This window comes from Acanthopagrus latus, chromosome 11, assembly GCF_904848185.1.
Source record: "Acanthopagrus latus isolate v.2019 chromosome 11, fAcaLat1.1, whole genome shotgun sequence".
NCBI lineage: Eukaryota > Metazoa > Chordata > Actinopteri > Spariformes > Sparidae > Acanthopagrus > Acanthopagrus latus.
The window spans coordinates 7,785,243-7,811,918 of record NC_051049.1 but is presented as its reverse complement, the minus strand read 5'-3'; the positions used below and the strand labels follow the sequence as shown (position 1 = coordinate 7,811,918).

The following is a 26,676-nucleotide window of genomic DNA, read 5'->3' as shown; positions in this document are numbered from 1 at the left end:
AAACACACAAGAATACACTGAAGTGCTTTATTTTGATTTCCAATAAAATATTTAACAGTCTATATTGAGGCAAAATGTTTTTTGTTTTTTTTTTACATCATGACCTTCTAATCTTCTCTCAGCTTCGTCCAGTCTGTGCTACAGGTTGTATGATACACACATTTTAGATTTTCAGCAAAAATATTCATCAACCCCTTCACAAAGATCAATTGTCGCGTTTGCTCTATGAAATACTGAACACGGCAGACAAACCAGCGAACAACACAAGGAAAACAGGAACAGAGAATGCTTATAGTGTAAGTGTGATATTAAGATAGAAAATACACAGTCTGATTTCTTATGAAGTCTCATTATTTTACAAGGCAGAAAACATCAGGAGAAATAATAATCACATGAACCTCGTATTATCTGACTGCGAGTGGTTTTTTGTTGAGTTTGGAGTCCAGAGGAAATGCGAATGACATGATGAGGTCACTGAAGGTTGGAGTTTTTCTAAAGTGTATATATATATACAGATATACAGCCAGGATCAAAACATTATTATGAACATTTAAAAGAAGACCGGACACTAAAATCATGAACCCCTTGTGCATCAGCAGCTCCCCGCTGTGCTAAACGTCCAACGTGAGCAGAAACAATCCCGTCTCAGTGTGAATACAACGGCTCCTCGACAGACATCTTTACATTTCAGAACATTTAAATGTGGATTATTGACATTTTTTACGCACAGTTTTACGATCATAAAGTTGATTAAGGCCACGCAGTTTAAGTACAGTGTTTGCATAATGTATTGTAGCAATTCCATTTTATAAAAAAACAAAAAACAAAAACAGAAACAAACAGTCAATGCTGCTCCGTAGTGAGGACATTGTGCGGTGCAGAATTCCCTACAGGTGCGGGAAATGTCCTTTAGTAAATGTCTGGCAGCTGGCTGTACTTCCTGTCCCAGTACCCACCGCAAAACAGCCAGTCCTGGGCGCTGGTGTGTGGATTTTGGCCCTGCTGAAACCACCTGAAAACCACAGCAGAGACGTATTAGCATTCAGTTTAAGCGCCAATCAAACCAAAAATGACCAGCCAGACAATCAGAACTAACACAAATCAGAGAAAAAGGGAGGGCGGAAGGTCAGACATGCTTCAGCACAAGGTTGTGGGTAATTTGCATGGATGTTTGTCTCTACTGATTGTTTAATTTGTTAAACATTTAATTTCTAGAAGGAAGGGACATGATTTAGGAGCAGGGGTGGGGATGGGGGATTGGACTCCTGTGGTGTTTTTATTCCATCTAGTGCCAGGAAGCGGAGCTGCCATGCTGGTTTGAGAGCAGATTAATCACATCGTCTCCAAACTGATTCCTTGATCAGTGATTCTCACATCTTAACAGACAGCAGTTATTGAGAGTGGATTCAAATTCAGAGATGATATAAACGTGTTTGGTCACAAAGATCACATCACAGCACACGACACATTTCAGGCATGTCACTCAAGCAGCTCTAACCTTGGACCCAGGGCAGGACTCCTTCACATCACAGCAAGGATGTGACAGAGAAAACGAGACAAGATAGATAAAATGGAGATTTAGCTCGAGTATTTCAGAACAACAAAGCATGAAACAGTAGAGAAAAGAGTGGAACAAATGCATCATTAAAGACATGAACTGTATAAGAAGAGCACATTAAAAAACTTATATTACAGCTAACCTTCTAGACGACCTGCTAGTTGAGTTTAACAAACAGAACAGAGGAAAACGTGAGCAGATGCCTGTATGCTCAATATGAAGCTACTGACAACTGCGAGTTAGCTTAGCTGAAACTGGTGAAATGGCTAGCCTCATCCCATTTAAAGCGTACGTTAATCTAAATGTCAGCTCCCATCGAGCTGTCTAATTAACTTATTTACTATCTATATTGCTAAATAACTAAATATTATAAAAAATGAACCTGATTGCTGGTTAGCCATTTACCCCTGTCTCCAGCAGAGCTAAGCTAACTAGCTGCAAGCTAGCTAGCTTTACATTCAGTGAGCCAAATGCTTTACCCCAAAACAATTACTTGTAAAACAGAGGTAACATTCAGGTACAATGAAAACTGAATATTAAGTAGCGTTCTAGCAAATCTAACAGGGTAATCTGAGCAGACAATGTTCAAACTTTGATAAAGAAAAAGGGAAATACACACAGGTTTTTCTTGTTGAGAGTGAGATGCGAAAATTGATACCACTTAATGTCTGTATGGTTAATGCCAGTTAGCTCAGCTAAAAATTGGGAAACAGCTACCTCAACCCTTTTAGGTAAACATAATCCACCAGTCAGCACCTCTAAAACTTTCAAATTTACCTATTTATATTGATAAATAAGAATGCTAGCTAGATGTTTATGTCTTTCTCCAGTCTTTGAGCAGTGCTAAGCTAACCAGCAGCTAGCCAAAATGTGTACTTCCAAAAACTTCAAACAATTCCTTATAAAACAGAAGTAAAAACCTGAATATAAAGTCAGTGTAAATGATTATTGTTGTGCTGTGCTTATTGAGATTTAAGACTTTCAAGTTTCAAGTTGTATTTTTATGTTTATTAAGGAAAGCATGTGTAATAAATCTCACAGATGACACAACAAGGACTATCAGCCTCTTTAGGTAAAATGGTGTTATCAGACGGGAAAGGCCTTGGCTAGCTGGTTAGCATGCTAACTCTGACTCTCACCTCGTCTTCCACTCTTCGTCAGATTTGGAGCGGTTTTTGCGAGCAGCTCTCTGCTTCTCCTCAAGCCTTTTCTTCTCCTCACTGGCAAGGTCTGTTTGAGATATATAACATTGTGGAGCTTCAGATGCAGTGAGGGTATTTTTTATTCTTTTTTTTTTTTTTTTCTTATGTACGATTATTACCAATGTCACCGTTCTCCATGGCTCGAATATCGGGTCTCCGCCTGCAGTCGGTCTGAGGAATGACTCCCTCCATGTCCCCGCGCATCTCGTTCAGTTGCATCGCGAAGTTGGTGAAGCTGTACATCTGCAGATAAACACATCAGAGCAGTTCAAACTCAAAACGCATCCTGATTTTGAGACTGCGCTCCAGTGTTATCTTCTGGCGGTCAGACCTGGGTAGAGTTGGCCGGTCTGGGTGCGATCCTCCACAGCAGCTGGCTGCCAGGGATCACCTCCACCGTGTCTGCTGCCGGAGAGGCAACCTCCTCCTGAGCCTCACTGCTCGCCTGAACACCAGAAACAGAAAGTCATGCTGCGCTGAAAAGTCTACACATTGATCGTTTTCTCTGCAAGATTCATTATTACAAACTTTTTATTCAACTCTGTGTGTTTGGCAATGAAAAATACCCATATTTTCATTCAAATAAGCCATGAAATCACATTTAAACTCAGTTCATACCGCCTTATTGCCTTTCTTCTCTTCCGCCCCCCTCTTGTCGTTCTTCTTATGTGCCTCGAATCCAGCGGGGTCAACGACATACAGGCACTCCGTCCACTTCCCGTAGAGAGCACACAGCTTCTTTTTGCTGTGGGGGAAAAAAAAAAAAAAAAAAAAAGTTTGGTGGGTTTTAACTTCAGAGCTTTGACAGAACAAAAAAACATTGGGGTGTTTCCGCTCAGATAGATAACGAAAGCCCATCAAAACAAAAAGACAAAAAAGGCACTTTCATGTGTGGTGACACGCTGGTTCATTGTTCAAAAATTCAAATTCAGCCACACAAAACATTCTTAGTTAAAAAAGACCTTTAAATGCCACGCGCAGGCAAAATTAGACGTCACGCAGAGAGAACAAACAAAATTCCCTGGTCCTCCTTTTTTCCTCCGAGCGTCTTAACGTCTCATGTTACATGTTCGGTATTTTTCTCGCGGTCGGACACTACTCGTGTCCAGTCATCCACGCTGAGTCACCGGCCCTGTTGTGCCAGTGACGGCTTGTATTATTTGATTCGACCATCTGCTCTGCTTTGTTGTTTTTGTCTACTTCAGTGACATTTAAGGAGTAAAAATAACCAAAGATTAAAGTGATTAAGACGTAACACTGTGTTGCATTTTTACTTAATTTGACTTTTAATTCTGAGAGAACAGTGCAGGATAATTCTCCCGATGGCATATACTGTCATAGGATGCCACTTGTGCAACAAATCCAGTCGTGAAATTTCCTCGCTCCTAAATATTCCACAGTCAACTGTCAGCTCTATTATAACAAAATGGAAGCATTTGGGAACAACAGCAACTCAGCCACGAAGTGGTAGGCCACGTAAAGTGACGGAGAGGGGTCAGCGGATGCTGAAGCGCATAGTGCAAAGAGGTCACCGACTTTCTGCACAGTCAATTGCTAGAGAGCTACAAACTTCATGTGACCTTCAGATTAGCCCAAGTACAGTACGCAGAGAGCTTCATGGAATGGGTTTCCATGGCCGAGCAGCTGCAGCCAAGCCACACATCACCAAGTGCAATGCAAGGCGTCGGATGCAATGGTGTAAAGCACGCCGTCACTGGCCTCTAGAGCAGTGGAGACGCGTTCTCTGGAGTGATGAATCACGCTTTTCCATCTGGCAATCTGATGGACGAGTCTGGGTTTGGAGGTTGCCAGGAGAACGGTACATTTCAGATTGCATTGTGCCAACTGTGAAATTTGGTGGAGGAGGAATTATGGTATGGGGTTGTTTTTCAGGAGCTGGGCTTGGCCCCTTAGTTCCAGTGAAAGGAACATTGAATGCTTCAGGATACCAAAACATTTTGGACAATTCCATGCTCCCAACCTTGTGGGAACAGTTTGGAGCGGGCCCCTTCCTCTTCCAACATGACTGTGCACCAGTGCACAAAGCAAGGTCCATAAAGACGTGGATGACAGAGTCTGGTGTGGATGAACTTGACTGGCCTGCACAGAGTCCTGACCTGAACCCGATAGAACACCTTTGGGATGAATTAGAGCGGAGACTGAGAGCCAGGCCTTCTCGACCAACATCAGTGTGTGACCTCACCAATGCGCTTTTGGAAGAATGGTCAAAAATTCCTATAAACACTCTCCTCAACCTTGTGGACAGTCTTCCCAGAAGAGTTGAAGCTGTAATAGCTGCAAAAGGTGGACCGACATCATATTGAATTCTATACTTGTGTATTGTAAATCCGTGGCTTAAAGCAATATTTATCAGTTATCCGTTCGAGAGTCTGTGCACGACACTGCCGTGTGTTTATCTCCCTCCTGATGGAGAGTGATGCGGTGTGACCCCCCCCCTGACTGACAGAATAAAAATCTTCTTGGCAGATTTGAAAGAACCTTTCCTTCAGAACTTTGCGTGTCTCCCGGGCGTCTAAACTTTGTTCAAATATTCTTTCTGCTCTTAAGTTTCTCTGCCCATCCAAGGTTTTGTTGACTCGGGGGGGGGTGTTTGAAGAAATTATCAAAAATTGGGAGAAAATTGTGACCAATGAGCGGGCAATGAAAAACAGGAGTCACCTGGGAAAAGTACGGTTCTGTACTGGGATGGTTAGAAATGTGAATCCCTGGAAACAAACTTGACTTTGTATGATTAAATAATTGCATCCACTATTTCCCATCAGCATTCAAGACAAGAATATTAAGTTACTTTGACTTTTCTTACAGACGTACCTTTTATCCAGAATATACCCTTCGACCTTGTGCAGTTCTTTGCCAAAAAGGCCACACGGTTTGAAATTCAGGCAGCACCTTTCACCAGTTCTGGGTGGGAAAAAAACAAAAGGAGAAAAGCAGCGAATCATCCTCTCACTCTCTGCTGGCTGAGTCACGCAGGACTTCCTCATCTGTTCTGTCCATTTTCCCTCCTTGTTGCTCAAACTTCCCCAAAGTATTTGCAACAACTGTGTCGGGCTTGTTCTTACTAGATTCATATTAAATGTATCTTTTGCTCTCTTACTTGTGGTTGATCACCTCCACATTTCCATACTGCTCGATCCACAGCTGGCCCACGATGATGTTGTGAACACAACACGTAGGGTTTGTCCATGTGTAGGCTTCATTGTGCCTGGAGGCAAAAGAAAGACTTTAAAGTGAATTCCGCCATAGCATGACGCCAGATTGTTGGAGTGCTTTTTAGGAGAATGCGCAGATTCTACACACGACTGACACAGAGGAACTTTATGAAACGTGATTCAATAATGCCATTAATGCTCCTTTTTTTTCCAGCGAGAAGTTCTTACTTGGGCAGCTCCAGCGTGATGATGCCTTTCGGGTCGGCTTCCACACTCTTGCCCCAGAACTTGAGCTTGGGGTAGATGGACCCATGAAACACAAAGTCTTGTTCCAGGCCTTCAGCGTGGAACGCGCTGACCGGAGGGTGGTGGCTCACCTGCTCCGATATGAGCCGGAAGCCCAGGTCGTCTCTGGGGTGAGTGGGGAGACGGCAGGAGTGGGAACGTCAGAGGACGAACAAAAAACAACAGCCATGGTGGATTAAAGGAGACATATTAGGCTTTTTTGTTTTTTCCCCCTACTTCAGTCTTTTATACAGGTTCTTGTGCATGAAGAAGAAAATATATTGAAAGTTAAAAAATTCAAAGTCCACACCAACAGAAGCTCCTCTCTCCCACAGAAAACACCCTGCTGTTAATTCTGTGACTTAATGACATCACACTACGTCATCATGTCACATTTGCATAATTTAAACCTAGTAGAAAGTTTGTCACATAGGACAGCTGCTCCGTTGTTGTTCCCTGTGCTAGCTCAGGCGTGTGTGAGCTGACCAATCAGAGCAGACCGAGTATTCTTAAAGAGACAGGAGCTAAAACAGAGCCTTTTGGATAGAAGGGGAATAAAGAGCTGCAGCACTAAAGGCATTAAATGAGCATAATTTGTCTCCTTTATTTTATTTAGTATATATATATCACTGTTGAACACATGTTCTATAATCCATCTTACCTGACCAGTTCATAGGTTTCTCCCAGCAGAGGGTTGAAGGGTTTCCCCGTCCGCTCCCACTGGGAGGCCACAGCCGACACCGCAAACGCAGCCACACACTGCCAACAGCCGAGTAAACACACACTCCAAATCATACACGCTAAACTCGAAACATACACTCCAGTTAAAGCACGGTTGCATTTGAGGCAATTTGAGTCATTTGCAGGATGTTACAATGCACACTACCTTCATCCTCTCAATGGAGTCTGAGGAGGTGTTGGCCCGGTGGATGAGATAAGTGTGTTCCATGTACTCTGTCAGGCGCTGCAGAAAGCTGAGCGGCTCGTTGAAAATCACCGGCATTGTTATTTTGGAGAGCTCCTGAAAAAAGGAAAAGAGGGACCGGGTTTCATTACAGAGAGAAAAAAAAAAGTCGCACAGTGTTCCTTCGAGAGTGCAGCCTAACATTCATGATGGGGTCGAAAAGTCCGTTGGGAATTCTTCTAGTAATATCCAGTAAACTTCTGTTCCACAAGAGTCTGCCAAATGAATACATGGAAATGTAGGGGTTTCTCTACTGTGAAATCCCATGTTCAAATATAAGATTAATAGGAATAATAGGTTTTTGACATTCCATATGAGGATTATAAGCTTTAGCTCTTTCTAATCTGCAGGTACAGAAACGCACACAGTTACATTCTGCAAGCTGCTCGGCACATTTCACTTTTCACTCATATTCTCTGAGAAGCTGTTGAGCAAAAGTGTTGACAGCCATGCTAGCTGCCTTTTTTGATGATGTACCTTTGCACAGCGGTGTTTTGATCTAAACACTAATAAAATTAAGCTTAAGCAGGTATAATGTTTATCATGTTCACCATTTAAACTTGAAGTATCTGATTTTTTTGCCCATTTAAGGTTGAAGAAACAAGTTAGCTAAACTTGTTGGCATACAGCAATTTACACATCCAGCTTATACAGCAACATGAACATTTATTTGTCACCATGTTTCTGGCCTCCTGATCAATCTTGGTCCAATATTCACTCTCTTTTAGCTCTGCTTTTGGTCTCTACCATCTCCTGATGGAAATATCTGGCTCTTCAGATGCTAAAATCTTCATTGTGTTCACCTGCTAGTTGCTAACTATATCTGACTGCTGTTTGGTGCTGAGCAGGTAATATACAGAGGATTGTTTTGTTGTTGATACTTTTCACTAAAAAATGTAAACTTTGAGTGTGGGCCAGTGCAGAAAAGTTGTAGCCATAACACTAAACATGGAGCTACAACATGTTACAAAGCTCCTGAAAGCTGAGGAAAACTCCAGCCTCAGGTGGAGTGACCCCTCATAAAAACACAGATAAGACACACTTAATTGGCCATAAACCGAAGGAGTAGACAGTTTACAACGCTGACCTGACATTAGGTCTGGATATAAAATCACTTAAAGGGGCCAATTTTTACCATTAAAGTGTGTCTGTAAAGTGTGCCTGTCTGTCACAGGTCTTGGGAGAGTACTACTGCAAATGTGAAAGAAGCAGTACTAGTATTTTTATAAGGAGGAATAATGCATGGAATAAAGAAATATATTTCTGGTATGGTTGATTTTTGATCATTTGTTTTTTTGACTGTCCAGTGTCAGTGCTAGACCAGTAACCTGGTGCCTACATTACCCACAATGCCACTGAGTGATATCATTGGCAGCTTCCTGTGGAGTCACAAAAGGCTCTATACCACTTGTCTCACACATGCAGTGATACTCCCAAACACCTGCTAACACACTTTAATGTGTAAAATTGGTGGCATTACCCTTTAATTACTAATGTTGGGGGACATCCTGAGGGGGACTGTGCTGTCTGAACTGAAACCCAACCAGCTGATGGTGCTAGAGCCACTGTCATGAGTTATTAAGTAATTTTAGGGGTCATCCTCTGGGGACCATCAATGATTGTACCAAACGGTGGTCAACCAACTGATGAAAACGACATATGAACATATATCAGACATCATATATTCTCACCATTCCAATGCAGTTCCTCAGGATACTCCAAATACTGAAGTCATTTCTTGAAAACATCGGTGCAGGTAAACTGGTTCTAAAATAACACACACACACGCACATTAACACACAGTTGGATTACTTCTATAAGATGTGTATAATGCATCGACTTTGTCCTCCGGCTCTAAAAATAGACACTTCTCATTAGAGTTAATGCATCAGACATATAATAGCTGCAGGCATCATATCTTATTCAAGTGAATATTGTCAACAAAAGCCTGTAATGTATTGTGTGACAGACTGGAACAAAGCCCGGAGAGACAATCAACACCGGTATCGAAGGTGGTCAGCAGCCCTGGAATCATCCATTAGAGCCACTTACGGATGTAACACAGAAGCAGCCGGGTCAAACTGTCAGTTAAAAAGGTGTGTGCTGGGATAATACATTTAAAATCACAGAAAATAGCACATGAGAAGGGTTGATATGATAATGACTCAATTAAAAAAACATGCCAATAGTCTGAACTGCACCCCAAAGCTGCCTGGAGGGCCAAGCCAGCGTGGGATAATAGTGCAGGCTGATTATTGCATTGCACTGCAACCTTATCAATATTTAACAGCTGAGTTCTTTCAATACACACGCTTTCTTTTCGTTTACCTGACCGGGCCCGACTCTAAATAATTCACACTATGAAGTGGAAAAGACCCGAGGGAGGACATGAAAATACAAAAACAAAGATCATTGAGAAAACAGAGCGAGCAGGTTTGGGAACAGACACACAAACCTGCACTAATATATCTGGGTTACATGAAACTGAAGCAAAGAAACTGACACAATAACAGACACGACACGAGGAGGCGAGCCCTTTGTCGGGTTTGTTCATCTCGTGATGAGGAGTGGATAAAAGCCCGGGTGTGTGTGTGTGTGTGAGGGGGGGGTGTCAGCGGTCCATTCAGAATAAAAGCACCGCTGCTGACCTGTGCTTTGTGATCCCGTTGGGTTGAGCCCCGTCCTTGTCTCCATGGTGATCCTCCTGCAACATGCTGGTGGGGCTGCTGCAAGGGCTGCTCAACATGACAGAGCCTTCGTCCTCCTCCTCGTCCTCGTCAAAGGAACGGCTGGCCACCGTCTCGAAGCCACTCAGGGAGAGCTCAGAGTCCGATTCTGTCGTGGGCGGACACATGGAGATAAGTCAAGAGCTGGACTCGATGTGTTTTGAAAGGCTGATTCACTGCGTTTCTGGTCAATGTTTAAACTGGTGGTAGAGGAAAACGACTGTTTTTCAGCATTCGGCATGTTGTCATGTGATAAATAACAACATTCAGTTCAGAACCGACAAAGATACGTCTGAGTTAATATCGAGACAGCGTTGTCATAACATGCTGTCAAATCTGCTGCTGAGTGCACGTCTTTGTCATAAAAAATGTTTGCACATGCAACATGTTTCATAGTCAGATTAATGTCGACCAATTAACAGTTTTTTGTTATTCTCAAATATCAGTATCAAAACTGTGTGAATGACAGTAGCCATCACTGAACAGCATTTTGCATCAGATATAAATTAATATCACAATCATCATTTTCATGGGAAACTTTAAAACACTTATACAACACTGTATCTTGACAATACTATAATAATAATAATGTATTTATTTGTATGGCACTTACCAAAACGAAGTGCTTCACAATAAACACAAAAACAAAGTAATAAAAGAGAAATAAACAAAATGATTAAAACCATAATAACACCAAAATAAAAAAAGGGTTCATTCAAATAGAGCCATGCAAGAGTACAAGTGCCCTGTCAGGAATGAAGTACAGTGTAATTAAATGGGAGAGTGGTACAAATATGTCTTTAAAAGTGATTTAAAAGAAGAAGCTAGCCTAGAAATGGTCATTTCAATGTTAACTAACAAATAACTGTCTTATAAACTGTTAATCATGCAAAAAGTATTATAAACATCGGGTGCAACTTAACAACAAATAATTGCTTTATTAATAGTTTATAGAGTATTTTATCATTTCTTAAGCGTTAAATAACCATTAACTTAAGTTTAGTTACATATAAATGTACCATTTATTTATGACGTTATCATTAAGTGTTACCAGACTGGTATATTTTATTTCTAAATATCTATACTGATATCGGCATCAAGTGTCAGACACAGGCCACGAACAAAGCAGTCACTGAATAAAACCTACATGAATGACAAAAGTTTAAAAAGCGTTCAATTTAATTTGTAGTGGAACAAAAAAAAATAAATATTATTCACGCAAAAACATATTCACATATTTAGCCTTGATATATCTATGCTAACACTTCATTTACAGAAAAGGTGACATAAGTCGTGAAGACGCTAAAATCAAAGTCAAATTTTCTGTCCTGTAGCTGAGCATCATCACGTTTCTACACCATGCAGGTAATCCACACCAAACACACTCATTCACGTGAAAAGCCGTCAAGTTATTTCAACACAACCAGGCGACACTCGCGCTTACGTCACGCTTGAGGAGCGGCAAAAACATACCGAAGACATTCACCGGCGGGTAAAAGTATTCCAGTGTCCTACGGGTGAATGACAGAGCGGGCTGGTGTGAGCGGGAGCTTGTCACAGAATCTCCTGCGTCGTCCTGAGCGTGTGCGATCACTTGTCAACTCACCAGACACGGCGTCGTGGAACTCATCCTCGCTGAGGGCGCTGCGCGGCGACGATCCCTTGACGACGGATTGCTCAAGTTCGTGGTGCTCCGTGGCGAGAGTCTGCAGCGCTTCGGAGAGGATCTTATTCTTCTCCACTTCCTGCTCCAATTTCACACTGCGCACCTGAGCTCAGCCACACACATACACACACATACACACACAAACACACACACACACAAACAGTTAGAGACTACTGACTCTTGGAAACACAAACCAACATATATTTTCTCCTCAGTTCAGGCATGTAAGTGTTTCCATAGCGACTGACATTTTATTCCCGCTAATTACAAAGAGACAAATGTGTGTGACTGTGGGACCGGCTGCGATGGCAGAGGGTCTGCAGATAAAACAGCCTGTTGACTGACTGATCCACCCCTCTGCGCCGTCCTCTCATTATCAGACCCACGGACAGAGAGACGGGGATGGAGCTGACAGGGATGAGCTGTGTTTATCTGTAATGGAGGACAGCTGCCTCGCCTCGCCGCCGCCACTGCCACCTCTGCCGCCTCAGATGGCCTGCTGGAGGAACATGACTCCCGTGGACGAGAGGAGATCAAATGACGGGTAGTGGACTCAGGTATAAACCGTCAGAAGGAGCTGCCTCTAACACGAGACATTAGTATTAGTGATGTTATGAAAGTCGCTCATTTGTCAGCTGAAACTTCTGATAGTCTGAGACCACAGAAGAGGCCGTGTTTCTACTCTGGACTCTCAGACAACATGATAACCAGGTCCAGAGCAGGAGAGGTGAAGCCGGGTTAAGTGCTGCATAATAACACGACTGCAGACACTCCGTCACTGCACAATACTGAACTTTAAAGAGGAAATTCCCGCTGCTTGACCCCCGACATGGTCAGTGCAGGAGCTGGAAGTGAGTCAGCGTCTCTCCTCTGCAGCTTCATTCAGAGCGTATAGCATAACACGCACGCTGAGACGTACGGCGCACGAGTTTGAGTTATTCCTATTGAGGCCCGGGCCTATTCATGGCTCGAGCGCTGAGATCCTCGCGCAGCCCTTTCATCGTGCGCTCTGCCTCTGCAGATCGCGGTTCAAAAGGCTGCACAGCTGAGCGATCGGGGGCCCAGCACAGGTGTGAGCCCTGAAAGCTGAAAGCACTGGACGTTCTGTTAGACCGAGAACATTCAAATGGGTTTTGGCAGCTGCTGGGCCCACGAGCAGCAGCAGTTCCCTTCTGTAGTTCCCAGAGAGATGCGAGGGGAAAAGTTTTGTTACTGAGCGCACGTGGCCGATACCCTCTGGTTTCAGCAGCTCTTTGGTTAACTGGGAACTTTGTCCGTGCGCTGGCTGCAGATTCCTCTTTCTCAATGCGGAAAATGGCCGTCATCAAGGAATGGCATGTGTAAATAATGTGCACGTTAATCGTTCTGTCTGCATATTCAACAACTCAATCACTGCAGTCAAACGCTGCGGTGCATCAGAAGCAGCAGCACTACTATATGTCGGCTTCATCAGTGAGCAGACAGCGGTGATGGCTGACGTTCAGATCGTAGCCTGGTTCAGAAAGCGTTGAAAATAAATGAGCAGGAGTTTATTTATGTCAACAATAAGTGTTTAACCGTACTGGTGATAGCAATGTTGTTCTGAAACTCTCAACAACTCGCCTGTTGGATGAATTTTGATTACATTTCGTTCGTTGTCCCCCAAAGGACGAATCCGAATTACTTTATTGATCCCCCCCCCCAACCTTTTCCTCTCGGGCCACCATGAGATTCATGAATCAAGGGTGAAATGTTTAGCCGCTGCATCAGTTGCTGTCAAATGTGATCCTACACCTCCATGATCCCCAAGGAAGAGTCTTTTGCATCAATATTTTGAGCCAATATTTAAATTTATCAGGCAGGGCACAAAATAAGCACCATCCACCATCCAAACATCGTTAAAATATGCGAGTGTCTGGGAGATTTTCTTCACCAATAGCCAGAAAAACAATGGTCATCTAACGTGGCTGGTTAACATTCATTCATTCCACATTCACTAGAGTTGGATGGCGGACAAAAATGAGCAGAATTAGCCCAAAACAGCAATTTCCTGTCCTGTTTGTTTAATCCATAAACACTCAATTGGGAAAATGTGATGTATCACAACAGCATCATTATCATACTGGTGAACACAGTTGGACTCAGGGGTGATCGCTCGACTTGGATGCCCTTCCAGTCGACAAAATGTGGTGAAGCTTCCTCTCTTCACCAGAAATATATTCCAACTGGTGGCCCTTTTAATTCTTTCAAGTCTTTTTTTTTTAAATTGTTTGTGTGCTGCTGCGTGGTGAAGTAACCTGTGGTGCGCCTCCATGTTCACATGTACAGCGTGGTAACTAATGCTATTCCAAGTTCAGAATCCATCTCTGACTGAGCTGTGAGTTTACAAGCTATTCAGAAATGTTCCCATGAGAACAAGTGTGAAAAGTTCTCTCCTGCACTAGAAAGTTTAGCCAGGTGCTTTATACATTCTGGTTTTCATTATTTCAGACTTTACGTATAGGCTGAGCTGTTGTTATGAGCTATAAGCGGTGCATCTATTTTCCTTCCTGGACGGACGTAATCGGTTCACCGAATCCTTCCATTATAATCAAATCCATTGAATCACACACAAAGAAAACCCATCTGACAGCTTATAATCACCGCACGTCACCGAGCTGCTTTCATGAGATGGTGTGAATTGTGCCTCCACTTTCTCATGAAACACTTTTTGTTTAACATGTTATTCGTAAAAGGACAAAACATCAGTTTATACCTGGGGGGCACGGACAGTAAGGGTGCTGCTGATTACAGTATTTCTAGTCCGCATCTTTGAAAAAGACAGTTTTTCTCAGATGACAAAGAGAAATATTTTCTTTCTCAGCCTCCACTTGAGAAAACATCAGTCCCTGCAGCTCTGTCGAAACGATCGTTGATACAAGAACAAACCGTTTAGTTGAGTCATTTGAGGGAACTTACACAATAACCTGAGCTCTGCTGCGGGCTGTGGACTGTAAAATGCTGATAATAAATGGCGTAATAGATAAAACCTGACTGAATGGCTGCTGATGGGCAGTCAGCTGAGAAACTGACACTCACCCCTTCCTGCCTGGAGAAGAAGCCGAGACAGACGCTCAGGCTGGAACTGGTCTCGCTGGACAGCTCGTGGATTTCTTGCATTTTCTGCAGCACTGCAGATGGAAACCCTGAGGGGGGACAACCCAGATCGATGAAGGACCACTCGCACAGAGTAACGACTGGGATGAAAAAGTCAAACAAGCTGCTGATAAAACAGAGATAAATAACAAGAGGTTTGAATTGTCTTTTTTCATAAACAGACACAGCAAACCTCTAATGACAGGGACAGATGGTGCAGAGTGTTAATTATGAGGATTTCAGGCATCGTTCCTTCAATACCATGTATTAAATCTGCTTGATGATGCTTGTAATTTTAATCATAGAGTACAGTTCTCATTTCCATTCTTGAATGGTTCCTAACTGCGAGGTTTCTCCACAGACAATCTGTAAAAAAAAAATAAAAAAATAATGAAATACTGATTTGAGATGGAAATAACATAATTTTTTACTTTCTGCCAGCCCGTCGTTTTTCAGCATGGCCACGAAAGCTGCCACCTCCTCTTCCAGTTTCTTGTGGCTGGCCTCGGCTGCCTGGAGAGAGGAGAGGAGATGGCACGTAAACAACAGCAGCGGCGGGTGGGCGGACCGAGAGGCTTTCTAGCTCAGAGGAAACACTACTGATAATTACGCCGACGTGCTAATTATGGATTTTCTTGTTTACAGCCACCTGTAGCGAGTCTGTGAGCTGCCCGAGTGACATCACTTCCTCGTCCTCCTCCTCCTCGCTGCCCTGCTCTTGGGAGCAGTAGTGTGTGCTGAAGGCCGAGTGCTCTTCCAGAGAGTCCAGCCAGGCCTGGAAGACAGGAGAAACTCAAACACTCATTCATTTAACGCAGCATGCCCTGGGAATTATTATACGCCTCCATCTCTGATCTGAGAGATTTCACAGCCTTGACGTCCCAGATAGCAAAACTTAAACCAGGATAAGATGTACCTTTACTAATCCCCCATAGGGCAAATTTAATTAACAGGTATTATAAAAAAAAAAAAAAACATTATATCAAAGCTGAACCTTGGATCAAGTCTGACTCAAGTCGCATGTCTTAAAACGCAAGTCCAGGTTATGTGTCAAGTACTTATAGGGCACGTTCAAGACAAGCTTCGAGTCCTCTGGACCGAGTCAAAGTGTTTTTAAAGTCTTTTATACCAAGTCTAAGTGTGTGGTCTTTTAAAGGGACAGATCAGGTCGTTTGATGTCGGGTTGTTTGAGATACTTGTCCCTTGTCAGTGTAACACCTTCGGTAAATGATGGTCAGAAGTAGTACGTAGCAAAAGTGAAAGTTTTGTGCTGCTGAAGATGAGGCAGCGAGACACATTTTAGTCACCTGAAGGTTCAAGTGGGTGCCATATTTAGAACGTATTTAGTGAGAGTTCGACATTCCTGTGTATGAGTGCAGCTGTGCATATCAGCATATTGTGATTTTACGCCGCATGCACAAGAAACAGCAATGTAAGGAGCAGAGATGTCCCGTCTTTCAGGCAGCTAAAATATGTCTCGCTGCTGGCTCAATCTACGGCATCACAATACTCTGCTTCAGTTCCAGTACAACGTGGAGTCAGAATAAGACCATCATCTTCAGCAGGTAATAAACTAGGGATACAACCCCACATCAAAACACCCGAACTATGCCTGTTAGCCAAGTATTTTGGAGAATGTCCAAGTTAGGTCTCGCGTCTTTGAATCGCCAGTCAAAAGTGATCAATGGGCTGGAAATGGCGTATTTGGTGGCCACTTGCAAGTAAAGACTCAAAGCATCTGCGTGTGTCAAATAGTTCAATGAGACTCAAAACAAAGATGCTACTGTGCAAAAAAGCAGCATGATGAGTTCCCATCTGTTTCTTCACCCCTGCTCCTGGTTTTGATCTTAGTACATCTCTGATATGTTCTCGTTAAAGTCAGGAGCACTCCTGATCCTGAATGTGACGACGCTGCCTCATCATTAGTGCTCCTGCAAAAAGTACAAGGATTAGGCAGAATGGTGCAATTAGAGATCTGATGTGAAACTGCTCTACTGACAGAAAAAACAAAACAAAACACAAGCATAACCGGGAGTCAAGCGTAATCAGGCACGAGCGTGTGTCATGTTAGACATGGAACCTTATGGCCTCAGCCCTCAGAGGAAAACTGTAATTGGCTCAATAAAGAGTTAAACTTCAGTTTTAGTACCACAGCTTGATCTGCGCTCTGAGGATTATGAAGCGCAGTGTCCCAGCTGTGTTAACAAGACGCACGCGCCACTGAGCATAAATGACAGGCGTCACCATTAAGCTGCAGGAACATTTGCACAAAAAACACTTTACAACCAAAAAAGCCGACCCCCCCCCTTCAACATCATCTTTAAAACCGTGCAGAGGGCATAAAGAAAATTATTTATTCACGAGAACAAATAATAACAGGCAAATTAAGGCATAATAACAAGAATCTTAAATATTTGAGAAAAGACTAAAAGGAGCTTTGTTGATGATAGAAGCAGGAGAAAAGAAATAAACAGCGCTGGTGATGCTGATTGTTAGTCAGGATCATCTGCGTGGCTGCAGGCAGGAAGATAAGTGATATGCTGATGTGAAGAGGGGAATCTACCGAACCACTCGCTTGCACACATAGACTAATTAATTTGATAATCAAAGGCTAATTTTCTCTCTGAATTTATTCTGGTGCCAGCTGTCACAACAGAAAGCGGCTTCAGGTTATGAAAATGTTGCAGGCGCACAATGTTAATGATTCCTGACAGTTTGGCAGAGCCTCAAAGGGCAAATCTCAACAAACATTATTGCGTTTTCACAGTATTAGTGGGACAACAAGTCCAGTCTCCTCAGCTTTTTCTTTTTGCCTTCAGGCCTCAAGTATGTTGATTCCCACAGCAGATGAGTCGAAGTCGAGACAGAGAATAATGACAAGTGGATCGAAATGTATCAAAAGGAGCTGTGTGTCGGATATCAGCGTCTTCTCTTAAATGAAATCATCACTTGAGGTTACAAAACTACACTGAGCAACATTTCCTGATCTATTAAGCTCTTTAGCCTCTCTCGCAGAGGCAGGTTGGTAAAGAGGTGGAGCCTGATTGGTTCTCCTGCGTTCAGCTCATCACTGATTGGTGCTTCAAGTTGGAACCTTCTATGACAAATCCAGAGAATGACTAACTTGGACATATGGCAACGTGAAATGTAAGGACTCTGTCAAACCAGGTCAGGAGACAATGCGACCTTTTATTTTGTTTTTCCGAAATTAACAACCAGAAGAGGGATGAAACCTACCTTTCTCGTCGCCTCCGGGTCGTTTTTAGGCGACACTTTGAAGTGATGCACGCTGTCATCGAAGCACTTGAGGGTAAAAAAGCAGTTGTCTTTGGCTCGAATCTGAAAAATGAGAACAATTGAAAATTATCTCTTATGGAAAAGTTTTGCTCATAAAAAGGCAACACACACACACACATTTATAACAAACTTACCAGACAGTGAGCGCCTGTGAGCGACTTACAGCCTTGTCTCCTGACATTAGCTGCCGCGTCCGACCTTCATACGAGACAGACAGAGGTTATGTGACATATTTCCAATTGAGGGTATTGAGGACCCTTTACATCCTGACTCATCTGTCACTTCCAACACTTTTCTAATCAAAAGTGCACAGAACTTATATTTTATATTTTCAAATGTCAAATGTCTGATTCGAGGAGCACAGTCAAGCCGAAAGATGGCACCTACTGTTTCGGGTACCAGGATAAAACCCCGTCTTGAAGGACGACCCAGTAGGAGCGCCAGCCGAAGAATCGTGAACTCTGCGGGGTGACACAGAGCCAACAATCACAGGTCTGATTTCACTGTTTTTATTGTTCTGACCGCTATAACTTTAGTGGCGGCGGAGAGCGAGAGCGAGAGTAGCATCTTGAGAAAGTACAGCAAATTGGGAAAAAATCCACTCACACCACATTCCAACCGCTAAAGAGACACACACACACACACACACACACACACACACACACACACACACACACACACACACACACACACACACACACACACACACACACACACACACACACGAGCGAGCCCTGTGGGTCTTTTGTCCCGGCTGATTATCTCAGCAGGTAGTGGGAATGAAGTCAGTTTTTAGGGTTTCCCAGTGTAATTTGGGAGCTGCAAATAATTGTCAGGTTTTGACGTTTAAATAGCTCTCAAATCAGCATCCAGGCAGTAATTACAACTGGGAATGTACTCGGCTGTGGATTGATAAACATTTGCTGTGCCAGTGAGTTTGACAACATCAGAGCTCTGTGGTGCAGAGAGAGATATGGATGAGTTGTTGTATTTTGTATCCTTAAAAGAGGTGGAATAATTAATATTCTTCTTTTAATAATGGCTCATGAGTCTATTTATAGATGTTACGGGTCGCTGCTAGTCATAAACCCAAGGTGAATCACCACAGTCTGCTGCTCTCCTCAGCTCTAAAGGAGCATTTTAGCATCTTTCAGCAAATTATTTTTGTTTTCTGGGCTACTGCTATGCAACACCAATTATATCCTTCCTGATCCGACACCAAGTAAAACAGGCTGGTGTTGCCAATATTTTATACTAAAGCCATCTGTAGCTTTTGGACTGCAGGGACTTCCTGTCGTCTGAACGTCAGCACACAAGCTGAGGTCTAGAAGGGCGTGGATGACTTTCCCTCGGTCTGTCGCCAGCGGCTACACTCTCTTTCTCTCTCTCTCTCTCTCTCTCTCTACCTGTCACCGCTAAAGGTGATTAAAATCTGTCTCGCCTTTAACAGAATATTTCCTCTCCTCTCCCTCAGACTGCAGACCTGCTGCATCGCCTCAGCGTGCTATGTGTTGTGACATACAGCGTCGCTGCTGCTGGGAAATCACACTCGAGCCATCATGAATATCAACTCCCTGTCGGTGGCGGAGGAGGAAGAGGGTATTATTTGAACTGGATCTTGGTGATAGTGTAGATATTTTCTACTGTGTCCCTGTTGTTGATGAAGCACAGATTTACCCCAAATCCCTGAGTTTATATAGAAATCTTTTGATATGAAATTTAATCCTTCAACAGAATTGTTTGTCATCAGGGGTAGCGATATTTCTGGATTCACCAATTACTACGATTAGTGACTTTCTGCTGAACGTGGTGAGTCATTTAGCTGCTAAAGAGACAGAGCGCGAAAGAGAGCAGATACTAGACTAACACACATGAGGTGGACACAAACACCACTCCAAAATAATGCTAACGGTGCTGTTTTTATGCTAGATATAAAAAAAAAGCAAGTTCTTGCTAACAGTTTAGCCACAACCACTAAAAGGGTGATGATATGTTACAATTGTTTATTTGATTCTGCACAAAGTGGCCACGGAGGATTAAGCTGACTTTTAGCAACAACAGTAGCATTAATTGGAGTCATCGGCTAGCTTAGCCTCGTATAGCCAGACCGCGCTCCACAGGCTGTAAAGGATGTAGTGACTGCGCCCCTGCCTACTGAACAGCATCAGGGGAAACTTGTTTAACAAGCCCTTGTATTAAAACGGCTAAATCCCTGCAAAGGAAACGGTTGCAGCTGCTAGCTTGTTTATGTTTGTACCATTAGCAACCAGAGTGTTCGTGCTAGCTCGGAGGTTGTTGTCTGATATAATGACAGGGATTTTGACAGCTGGAGGAAGCGGGAACGCTGCCTGAACCAGGCGCCAAATGACCGACATAATAAAAACAGTTTACAGTCAGTGAGTCAGACTTCTGCTAGCTTCATCACTTTGTAGCTGCTAAAAGGCCTCATTCAGCAGCAAATGTACTACTTTTTTTTTTTTTTTTTACTGCAGATGCACAGGTGGGATTAATAACATTAATTATGCCTGCATTTATTAAGGCTATTAGCATCCCTGGTGCTACTCCCACTCAAGTTTCAATGTGTGCTGTGAAACAATCTGTCACGCTACGTCTCGTTTGTATGGATTATTCTTTATTTCTTTTTTCATGAATTTTTGCACAACAGCCCCACTATCACTTTATGTTAATGTGCGCGCGGTTGCTCGCCAAAGCCTCTCGTATCTTTCAATGCTAATATGACACCCTCATTGTGCCGCCTGTGAATCATGGTGCAGGTCACTGACTCATCACTGTCCCAATGTGTTTATCGAAGCAGTAAACGAATCAATGTCCAAATTCTATCCAGTGTGTAGCAATTCATTCTCCTCTGAACAAGGTTTCAGGTCCATTTCAGCTCTTTCTTTTCAATGACAAAAAGACTGATTTTTACACTTTTTTTTTTCAAATTTAAAAGCATCATTTATTTTTTTATTTTTATTAAAGCAAATGAAAAAGGCACATGCATCTGTGATGATCAGAGGTTTATCCTCATTTTATTTCTTTGTAATGGATTCTGGTTTATCTCAGCCACCATCGATAACAATTACCCCAGACTTTACCTTAAAGAGAAGTCCCTCGTACTTCTTGACATGGCGGGTCATACCCTAAAAGGGACACAAACGAGAAACACGAAGAAAGTAAAACACAAATCAAAGAACAAATCAAAGTAACTTAAGGAGGCCGACTCGTCATCTGAGCACTCACTCGATGAACGTTGCCTTCAAGGACCTGCTTTATTGCTGCATCGCTCGCAAGGTCAAAAACTGTCTGGCCTGTGAGTTATGGGCACACGAGACAAGACAGGCTGTAGTACAATATATTGGAAAGTCAGTTCCCACAACATCATGAGGAGATTTTCAGCACAAGCTGCGGCTTTAAAGAAATACAGAGAGGTACGTTTTGTTAGAGGATTAGACCAGTATTATTCTTTGTTATTCTCACTGAGATTTTTCATCACAGATAAACAATTTTTTCTTATTGTCAGAATAAAGTGACTCAGAGCCGTTCATGACCGCCAGCTCTGGCTTTTTACCATTCTTGTTTTTGATGTCGGGGCTGGCTCCGCTCCTGAGCAGCTTCAGGGCACACTGCTTCTGGCCCCGATAGGCTGCAGAGTGCAGCGGAGTGTTTCCCAGCAGATCTGTGCAGTTGATGTCTGGAGGTTTTTTCCTGCTGAGCTGCAACAAACACAGAGGAAACAGACAGATGGCTTGTGTGGTCCCAAATGCAGCTTTTTAATATTCTGCTAACAACAGAAGCATGATTTTTTTTTTATTTCTCACTCTGTACCCAAAAGCTGGAAGAGTTTAGGCCTTAATGGCTTTCCAAACATTTTTAACTGCAGTGTTTTGAAGACTCTTTTGGCACATATTGCAATTTCTCTCCTGATGAGGTTTTTCAAGGACAGCTGGGATTTAAAGGGCGTAGTCGGCTGCAGACTTGCCTTGACTTGTGCATATGAGAGGATACTTGAAAGAGTAACTGTCAACTCAAGCACCAAGAAGACCTGCCATGCCAGTAGTTTTTGTAATGCTAACATGCTCACAGGGATAATGCTAACGTGCTGATGTTTAGCAGCTATAAACTTTCAAAAATTTAGTATGCATGTAGCTGAGCTTGTGAGCATGCTATCATGTGCTAGTTATCAACAAAAACAAAGCACAGTTGAGGTTGATGGGAGATAATTTCAGATCAAAGTTTTGAAAGTATTATGGGGATCCGGTGGTGTGAGAAACCGACTATTCATTCGACTAGGTGGTGACTCATGTATATAACCTAGAAACCTGCTGGATCAGCGACTGCCTTGGCTGGAAGTTAGCTCTCTGCGGCTCGGCTGGCTACATTAGCAACTGTTTAGGCTCTCTTCTTCTTTGGTGCGTTTAAAGCAGCATGCATTACAGTCAACAACTGTACACAAACAGGACCACTCAGTTACCAGCCTACAAGTTAGCACATTTAGTAAAGGTGTTTAAAAAGACGTTTAAATCTTATTATTAACATTATCATCATCAGCTTTGACTGCTGATTCTACACATTCTGTTGATATGTCCCACTGAAGTTACGACTCTCTCCCCATTCATTTAGATAGGAGCCCGGTCTGCACTGGGGCCTTTTACAAGATGACAGTTGTGTCGCAAAGCTTGCCTGAAAGGAATCTGATCAGATATCAGCATCTGGCACTAACCAGCTGAGTGAGAGTTGAAAGGTTTCCTTCTCGTGCAGCTTCCAGAAGTTCCTCCTCCAGTTTCCTCTCCTCTGTTCTCTCGGCCGCTGATGTCAGGAGAAGTGTGAGAGTGACAAGAAGACACGCAGGAGGTGTCTTTGTATTATTTAGACAAATTGTACCCACTAATATTAAAACATTAAACAAGAGATTGTTTCCATGAATTCTCTTAGATGACGACGTGTCTCTCTCACCTTCCAGCATGCTTCTGATCTCTGGGTTTTGAGTGACATCTTTGGGAATCTGTGCTGTCCCATTGATGACAGTAGCACATGCATCATAGTGCAGCAGCAGCATGACAACCTCCTGATCAATACGTGATTGATTGATTGATTGATTGATTGATTGATTGAATGGATGAATAAATGCATGCACAAAGCCATACTATCACCAAAGACAGAGTAAAAGTAGAGAGAAACTTAAAATCTGAGAAACATATGAGATATCCAGGTACCTTTCTTCCTGTGAAGGCGGCTTTGTGCAGCGGTGTGTCTCCGATATTATTGGGCAGGTTGACGTCGGCCCCGGCCTGAAAGGTGTAAAAACACAGATGCATCAGCCATGCAGTTATTCAAAGACTAAAGATTGTTTTCTTTATAAAAAGGAGAGCCTACCTTCAGCAGTTCCTCCACTACATCTTTGTGTCCAAAGTAACAGGCCAAGTGAAGAGGCGTCCATCCCAGGTTAGACTTCTTCTTACCTGAGGAAACAGTCCGCCCTGTGTTACCCTGTACACTACAATAATAGATAATATCCCCATGCGTCACTCACTCATGTGTACCTTTGCAGTTTATGTTGATCTGCGTCTCCTCCCTTATCTTGGACATGAGGAGCCTCTGAATCCCTGGCAGATCTCCATTCCTGGCATACTGCAGGAACTGCTCCTCCGGCTCCAGCTCCTCCATGGACCCCTGCAGGGGAATTGCAGGGGAAGAAATAGCTAAATGCATGAAAAGATGCTTTTTTTTATTATTTTATTCTTTCCTGTGAGTCAACTGTAATTAAAGAGGAGCTTTCAGAGGCACATGTGCACCGAGTCTCTGCAAAGAAATCCGCTATAAAGCTATAGGAGGGCGATGCTTATTACTAATCACTCAGAGCTTTCAGCGAAATGGCATGAAAGCGGATGAGCCTATGGGTTTTTCAGTGGCAGCACACTTGGGTTTATAAAGAGGCAACATTTGAGCACTACGTAAGAAAAACTTTACAGTAAATACTTGCAAAAATCATGAATATACAGTATTTGTATATATACTGCCATCAAAATAATAATAAAAAAGCCTGCCATAAAGGCTGGTTTATCCCAAGTATGGTCATGATATTTTTTAATAATATAAGCATGTCTATGTTTTCTGGCAGCAGTTGAGACTTTTGGGCACTAGTTGAAAAGACACGCTCACTTAGAACGGAGGTAGCGGGGATGGAGATGTGTGCTATCTTCAAAGAGTTTGAGGACCACTGCTGTGCTTCGGCAGAGTCGCCGATTTTCCGCCACAGAAAATGGCTCCATACGAGACAAAATTCATCAGCGCAGGCCCAGAAAATCATAAGATTTTATGGTTTCAACCTCCAGAAGCACTGATTCCTACATTTCCCATAATGCACCTGCAGAGTATCTTTTAACAGACCCTCCCTACTTGGCAAACAATGGCTACCTTGTAACATGGGATTTAGAAGTCTCAAATCCCAGACAGAAATAGCCCTGATGACATCACCGTGAAAACATCAGGGTTATTACTTGAAGGATTTGTTTTCAGTAATCTGAATTTAATGTGTAAAATCAGCGTAGTGCACCTTTAAAATGACTTCTGAGCTCAGCTTGGCCAAGTAAATGTAGTACTGTGTATTTCTTTTAAGGCCTGAAAGTTGAGTAATCAATCATTATCTTGTCAAGTGGTTGATACTAAAAATAGTTTAAAAAAAAAACCAAAACACCTGGTGATCTTTGAAAAACTGAGAGGGCCGTTTGGCAACTGCGTGACGAACGGTTTATATCAGACAGGAGGAAAAAGCAACTGTCTACCAGGTGGAGAGAAAGATAAACTGTTACAAGAAGGGGCAGTGACCAGACCAGCTCAACAGGAAGGAAACACGTCCCGTCTTTACCCTTTACACAGCGCGAGTCCACATGACGGTCTGCACTTGCGTTCAAAATGCTGCCACGTGACGACACGGAGAGAATACTTGAAGCAATGTTGTGGCATGTCACATGGCTATGAGGAAGAATAATAAACGAGACGACGAGTCAGGGCACTGACAACAATGCATGACCCGGAGCTGAAACAGGTTTACCTGGGAGTGGACAGCATGTGACACTAACGGTTACTCAGCCTGTCTTTCTACTGTCTGCGTCAGGCAGCGGGAAACACCTTCAAAACCTTTATAGACTGTATGTTGCTGCAGTAAGATCAGGACACATGCAGAGTTTTCTTTGGAGTCAATGTTCTCACTTTTTAACATGGTACTTTTATTTGTTATTTGTTAAATCGGATTGCTACAGGCTTATTTTCAACTTTAACATGTCTGAAAGTTCAATATAATCAATTATTACCTTGTCAAATGGTTGAAGTACCTGTTTTTGATGGTACATTTTCTAAAAAAGATATTAAATCGATGCTCTGTAAGACTATCATCAAACGTATATGTTTTACACTGTAAAGAACCCAACGAGTGAAAATGATGCACATTTTTCTCTACAAATGCTGTTTTTTAAGAATATTTTTGAGTTACTTGTGGTTTATTTTATTTCATGCTACTGTGCTCCATACTCCAACCCTGCTAGATGCCCACTGGGAATATCCTAACATTTTCTCTGGTGTTAAAGAAAATCAGCACTTTCACTTGCAGTGCAGTCACACACACACACACACACACGCACACACACACACACACAGAGGCAGTTTCCCTCTCAACTTCTCATATTGTGTTAATATTTTTTAATAACTGAGGCCCAAAGCCATCAAATGACCAATCACTTCCCCTCCCCATCATCTCATGACCCCTCAGATGTATCTTGTGACCCTCTGGAGGGGGTGTGACCCGCAGTTTGGCAACCAGACAGAACATCATGACAAGCAAAACCACCAGACAAAACATCAGTAACATGTCATCTATAATAACTATGGTGTTTCATTTCAGAATGAGCATTGTGCCTTCTGATATTTTGAGAACATGTTGCTCACATTACTTCTATTGGCCTATTCTTTAGTGAAGTTTCATTTTAAATGCAAAACTTGTAATAAAGTATATGACATTAATATCTTACTGAGTAAAGGATCTTATTGGTTAGCTTTTAGCAACATTTCCATATTCTGACTTTTAGACATTTAGCTTTTGATTTTTTAAAGCGATGCCAGGTCCAATAAGGCAGCTGTTAACCCATCAGAAGACAGCCGGACACTTACTGCTCGAACCGGTCCGGTCCCGTGAAGTCAGATCCAGCTGCTCCGTCTCACGCGGGCCCTCTGTGGGGCTGCATGTGATGTTTTAAGCCCCTCTGAGCCGAACTTCGCTACTGCAGCACACAGCGCGCGGCCACTGTCCCCCGACACATCACACCGTCACGCACACACCGCACATCCCGCATTTATCGTCTACAACGGACGTTAGCTGAGTGATGGCGAAATACGGCTGCCTCAGTTTCACCCACACGGTCTCTCTCTCTCACACACACACGGACACACACACACACACACACACACACACATACATACACTCTGTTTTCTGTTTACACTGACATCAGCTGATCAGAGCGGAACTCGCCCTGGCACGACGTTCGCACGCCTTTCAGAATAAAAGCACCAACCGTTATTTCAAACGGAGAATAAAAAGCCAAGCGGGGTGACGAAGAGGCCACGCGTCCTCTTGAACATTATCAGAAATCAAAAGTTGTGAGACTACAGTCACTTTATTTGTTACATGTTGTCCCC

At 42.9% G+C, this 26,676-nt stretch overlaps 1 protein-coding gene across 3 annotated transcripts; it reads right to left on the bottom strand.

Annotated features, from left to right (window-relative positions):
• Window positions 1-13: 13 nt before the first annotated feature.
• osbpl1a (oxysterol binding protein-like 1A) lies at window positions 14-26,651 on the bottom strand. Of its 3 annotated transcripts, XM_037113612.1 has the most exons (29): window positions 26,152-26,651; window positions 23,529-23,658; window positions 23,362-23,447; window positions 23,202-23,276; window positions 22,942-23,053; window positions 22,709-22,794; window positions 21,557-21,701; window positions 21,229-21,296; window positions 21,084-21,128; window positions 18,373-18,446; window positions 18,120-18,183; window positions 17,926-18,027; window positions 15,338-15,463; window positions 15,120-15,201; window positions 14,632-14,738; window positions 11,515-11,677; window positions 9,831-10,017; window positions 8,874-8,949; window positions 7,105-7,239; window positions 6,880-6,977; window positions 6,162-6,344; window positions 5,879-5,986; window positions 5,593-5,682; window positions 3,379-3,505; window positions 3,092-3,205; window positions 2,880-3,003; window positions 2,698-2,788; window positions 1,499-1,519; window positions 14-1,012 (listed from the first exon to the last, which is right to left on the bottom strand). In XM_037113612.1, exons 2-29 carry the CDS (start codon window positions 23,650-23,652, stop codon window positions 910-912), a joined length of 2,916 nt encoding a protein of 971 aa, XP_036969507.1. In that variant the 5' UTR covers window positions 23,653-23,658; window positions 26,152-26,651; the 3' UTR covers window positions 14-909. The 3 variants fall into 3 exon arrangements, with proteins under 3 accessions (XP_036969507.1, XP_036969508.1, XP_036969509.1); XM_037113613.1 differs by lacking the exon at window positions 1,499-1,519; XM_037113614.1 differs by lacking the exons at window positions 23,362-23,447; window positions 23,529-23,658; window positions 26,152-26,651 and having other exon boundaries at window positions 22,942-22,995; window positions 23,202-23,266.
• Window positions 26,652-26,676: the final 25 nt, after the last annotated feature.